This window comes from Phaethon lepturus, unplaced genomic scaffold (genome assembly GCF_000687285.1).
Source record: "Phaethon lepturus isolate BGI_N335 unplaced genomic scaffold, ASM68728v1 scaffold22510, whole genome shotgun sequence".
NCBI classification, from domain to species: domain Eukaryota; kingdom Metazoa; phylum Chordata; class Aves; order Phaethontiformes; family Phaethontidae; genus Phaethon; species Phaethon lepturus.
In genome coordinates this window covers 17179-22628 of record NW_010514355.1, presented here as the reverse complement: position 1 = coordinate 22628, position 5450 = coordinate 17179, and the positions used below count along the sequence as shown (strand labels likewise).

Genomic DNA, 5450 nt, shown 5'->3' with positions numbered 1-5450 from the left:
ACTTAAGCGAGATTCAAGACAAGGCAACACTTCAGGTCACACTCCCAGTGCCCTCTGGGAAGTTAACATATCAGAAGTGCAACTCTCATTAATGCAGTCACGCTCCTCGTAGAACAAAGCAGATCAATATCTAAGTTAGGAACCTGTAAGTTTACGTGTTCTGAGGCAGGACTCCAAATTGTTCAGGTTCCTTCCAGAAATGTGAGTTTTATTGCTGAGCACATTGTGTTTCAGAAGTTGGCTTAGAAGATACATACAACGTTGTATATTTCTTCTTTTGTGTTTTCCTTTCAACCGTGATTTTGTTTTCTTTCTTTTCTTCTTTTTCCGTAGTTTCAAATCTGGATTCAGCTGTTAACCTATAGGCAAAGCAACCATTCTAAATATATATTTAATTAATTTAAAAAAGGGCTAAAATAAGAGTTTTAAGCCAAGCCGACAAGCCAACTGGCATACAAGACCATCCATATGCAAAGACAGAGCAAGCAGTGTTTAAGAATAAAATGAGATTAAAATGAAGCATTTTTTAGATCAGTCCTATTCGCACTGCATCACTTAAAGTATAGTCTTTTTTCCCCACCCTCGTATCTTCTAAAATGTTTGGTAAAAAGAGTTAATTAACATGTTAACTGATTGGGATCAGCCTTTAAAAAAACCCCAAAACAGTGACTGTGCTACGCCCATAGAAGAGAGAAAGTCCACAAAAGCACAACTCCAAGTGAAAAGTCCCAGCAACATGATGCAAATATGATCAAGTCAAGCATTTTGCTTTAACAGCACCAAAAAAAGGACTACACTTCAAGCAACATACTAGTTTCCAGCCTAGTCCTGCACTACTACTGCCTTTATCTTAACACCTGAAGATCTAGGAAGAAGTTGTTGGAAGAAAATATTTTCAGGCTCTAAATTACATAATTTGTCCACTGACATATTTTAATTCTGCTAGGAATCTAAATGGGAATACCGTGTTCACTGCCACATTGCTGTTAGAGAGGCAAGTTAGAAAAAAAAATTTAGACATCTCAGCACAATTGAGTGTTTTGATTAAGAATTACTTAATAAATGTATAAATGTGTCAACACAAATTGATGACAAATTGATAAATAGTGGTAGTTACTCAACCACATCACCCACAACCAATTGGCTATTACACACAATTATTTTCACAGCAAAACAAGTTACAGAAAATGAAGTTCCAAGTTAAAGATCAGTTTATGTACCAACACAAATTCTATGCCGATTCATCACATGTGTTAAAGCAATTCTCTAGTTACCTTGGGGATTTTTAGTGGTCTCAAGAATCTCCAGTGAGCAGCCCACAACAATCTACAGCTGGTTTTCCAAACAAGAATAGCTGCTACTGTTCTTGTTAGAAATTTATTTGCAATATAGAGATGCAGCCGAAAATGAGGACTATGAAAGGAGTAGTAAACAAAACAGTTTGGGGAAGTTTAACTACAGATTTCCCCCACCACTACAACCCCGGTCTATTTGATATTTTTGTGTGTAAAAATAAACTATTCCTATTGATTACAAGCGATACGCATATTATTTGCTATAAGCACTAACTCAGACTGAAAAGAAATATGCCTTGCTGTGCACCCCCCCTGGGTCAGCAGCGTTTGCTCCACCATCTGCTTTATATTAAGCCCACACCTGTAATTCGCATGGCTAGTCATTTGTTGTCCAGAGCCAGCGTTCCCCCAGCTCCTCCATTTTAGGTGTGCTGCTACTTGCAAGTAGACAAGTAATTACGAAGTAACAACAAGAATTTGAAAGAGAAAAAGCGTACTCTTAGTAATCATCTTCTGGTTAGTGTTCAGTCTGCAGTTCAGCCTGTGCTTCCCTAGCAGCTGTAATCAGGGACTGACAGCTTGTGTCTATCCCTCTGTTCCCATGGTAGGTTCTCTTCCTTTGTCCCTCCACTCTTCTGCTTTAAGACAGCCTCTGCCCAAGGCCACCAAAAACATCAGCGGCCAAAATCTTCAGCAAGAATCCTCTATAAAAAACACAGAACTAAGCAAGAACTCCAAACAACCAAAAGGCCAAATAAAAATTGAATTGACTTAATATGTTCCAAAGCAGCATAACTGGATTTATACAAAATACTCCCCTTTTACAGTATTACACTATACACTAATAGAATTGTTTAAGAACTCTGGAAATCAAATTCACATCAGAAACATCACACTGTTTCATAAAAGTAAACAGATATTAGAATTCATTATTTGAAGAGAGGAAAAAAGTCATCTTTTACACACTTCAAATGCTCACCAATATGTTTATGCAAGTCAGCATGAAGTACTGTAAAGCTAAGTCCCTCAAAGTAGAACCGTGCTAATAAATACCTAAAGGAATAGATCAGATGACTGACACTGACTTACAAAGATGGAGTGAGCCGTTTCATGTTAGTAGGCTACTTTTAAGTGGGTCAGCAATAGATTGCCATCATTTGCTTCAGTTATCACTGCTATCAACTAAGGTTTTCATATGTTCACTAATGCCCGAGATTCAAATAATGGAGCTTTAATGTGACAATGAACAGACAAACCAAGCAAGTAATTTTTTCCTCTTTCATTCTTACTATCTTATAATTGGCCTGCAAATGCTTCAGGACTGATTATTCTACAGTCTACAGGTTGTTGAACCTTAGTTTCATTACCATACTGAATTAAGACTTTTTGAAAAATGCATGTTTTACTAATAATAGATCATGTTTATAGGCTGCTGCATAAAAGAAGGGACAAAGTAATGAGATCAGTTAACAGATTCCAAAGTTAACAACTGAGCGTCACGTTCTGAAATTAAGTCTCCTGGAGTTCAAAAGCAGCCAAGTCCCTTTTATAATTCTTTTCTACGAGCCTTCATGATAACGAAGGAGCAGCAGAGGCAAAGTATTATGAACTAACTGCAAGCCCCACTCCCCATCTCCCCTGTGCCACGTGGTGAGGAGGAGGTAGAAGTTGGGAATGGAGCAGCCATGTTGAGCCTGGGAAGAAGAGTTTGGGGGTACGGAAAAGGAGGTTTTATCTTTCTCCCCGTTCCGCTATTTTTAGTTCACAATAAATTAATCTTCCCACATCAAGTCTGTTTTGCCGGTGACTAATTGATCCCTGTCTTTATCTCAACCCACAAGCTTTTTCCATCCTATCTTCTCCCCCATCCTGTTGAGGGGAGTGTGAGCAGCTGGGTGGGCATCTGGCAGCAAGCCAAAATTAATCCACCACAGTCCTCATTCCAAGACAGCTCAGAGACTGTCATATAAGGGGGACCTTATAGCACTGTCACGTTTCATGAAGCATTAGCACAGGGAAAGTGATGGACCAGAAAGAAGATGACCATTTAACACTTTGACCTTAAGAAACAAAAAAGCTTGTGAAACGATGGCATGGCTCTATCAAGCTTTTACTTTGTAGACTCCAGAAACGAGATGTAGTGGGGGTTCCTTCTACCCATTTAAGGAAGATCAACTACCCTCATCAGATGGAGCTTTACCTCCTGAGGATGAATGCCCTGCCTAAAACACCAAGGAGAGAATACATTATCCAGCTCTGCTGCTGAGCCAGAAGGCTATGGGCATTTCCTGCTCCTGTTTGAACAAGGTCCAAATGAGGTAAGTTTGGTATGTGTAATCCAACTAAATAATTTCAAAGAGCAAATAAGCTCTTAGGCACACAAGCCCTGCTTTAGATCAAACTAAAGCAAACAACCTCAAATCTTAACGCAAACTAAGTTGGGCAGCAAGGGCTGGAATTTGCTACTTCAGTTACAGAAGTGAAGAACAGCATTTTAATACAGAATTGTATCTTTTTATTGACCAGTGGGCGTAACAGAAGATATCGCTACCTATAACCTTTGCATTGCCTGAATTAAAATAGCAGTTAACAATTCATAATGATCACTTAAATATTTAAGTCTTTAGTCTCAACTACTATGTTCTCAACACTCACATACCATAACCTAATCAGTACCATCACCTAATAAAGTATTCCAGTGTTTACCTGCTTTAAACTTGTGTAGGTATACACACACACACTGCAGATACGTACACATGCCATTAGCTCAAAGTTGCCTAGCTCTACCTTGCTAAACGACATTAGCAAGCGAGACTCTGCGAACGAGGGAATTTGTCACACATACAAGTACACAGATCACTTCTGACCACTTCTTCATCGCCTCCTAAGCCAAGATGACAAGAGCTTTTCAAACACCGTTTTCTATAAATGAGGTTTGCAATCCTTTCACAGTTACTTATGGCTCTTTTCACTCTTACTTTTCATGGGCCGGTAATGACAAGAGCTAAACTAATTGCACAAAAACTACTCCAGTTACAAAAATAACCCAAAAGGACCACAACAGCCTTTTCAGCCAGAGCATCACATTTTACTTAACATCAGGTGAAACACTGACAATTATCCACCATGCACATGCCAGTTATTTTTTCCTCCCCCAGACTCCCCACTTTCAGGTCCACATTCCGGCTACAGTATTTATTGTACTTTTGCATTGAGCTGTATTCCTACATAGGGTTTTGCCACATTCCTCATGGAACAGTCCAGAGATTCTTTTAGTGTTTAGAAACCCAACCTCTCAAATACTCAGATTTTATCATGACTTCCCGATTCATAATAAACAATAACAGATCAGGGCTGAGTAAATGCTCAATGTTATCTTATCATCATTAATTGGGGATTTAGTTCATTAACACAGTCAGCAACATGAACAGAACCTTCTGCCTGGGTTTGCCTTTTACAGGTTCATAGCACCACAGAAAACTAAGTAAAAGCTTATATGGGGTTTTGTGGTGGTTTTTGTTGTCGTGTTGGTGGTTTTTATTTTTTAAAGTCTACTGATTTTATGTTGTTCTTTATTTGAACCAACAGCAATGAGTGCAAGATTAGAACCCTGTGAACTATGACATCATCCTCCTCCACTTCTTCCACTCACTCTGCTTTCAAACATCAACTCCATAAAATAATTTCCTCTCCTCACGCCCTCTCCAGTAGGTTTACCCCTTCAGTCCACATAAACCGTTTCCAAAGACTTCCTGTCAGCAGACACTGTACCTTCCTTTCCAAAAGAAATATGAGCTTCCACTCACTCTGCTTTCAAACATCAACTGCATAAAGTAATTTCCTCTCCTCACGCCCTCTCCAGTAGGTTTACCCCTTCAGTCCACATAAACCGTTTCCAAAGACTTCCTGTCAGCACTGTACCTTCCTTTCCAAAACAAATATGAGAAAATGGTAAACTTTTCACACCCACGTTACATACTATCTGTTCCTTTATGTGTACAGAGCACTGTCAAAACACAATACCATCACTAAATTACCCAATCTTTCCTCTCAACTTTCACCATCCATGTTTGACCTCCCTGATCTCTCCTCCTCAGCAGCAGTCCCTGCATATTTTGCCATAGCTACTTGAACTGCTGTTCCTGCCACACTCTT

The 5450-nt window shown here is 39.2% G+C and overlaps 1 protein-coding gene across 1 annotated transcript in view; it reads right to left on the bottom strand.

Annotated features, from left to right (window-relative positions):
* Positions 1-208: 208 nt before the first annotated feature.
* SPDL1 (spindle apparatus coiled-coil protein 1) overlaps positions 209-5450 on the bottom strand; it is a 20858-nt gene continuing 15616 nt past the window's right edge. The window contains exon 12 of the mRNA XM_010292812.1: positions 209-359. Within this exon, the coding sequence (XP_010291114.1) occupies positions 209-359 (151 nt within the window). The remainder of the gene's footprint in view (positions 360-5450) is intronic.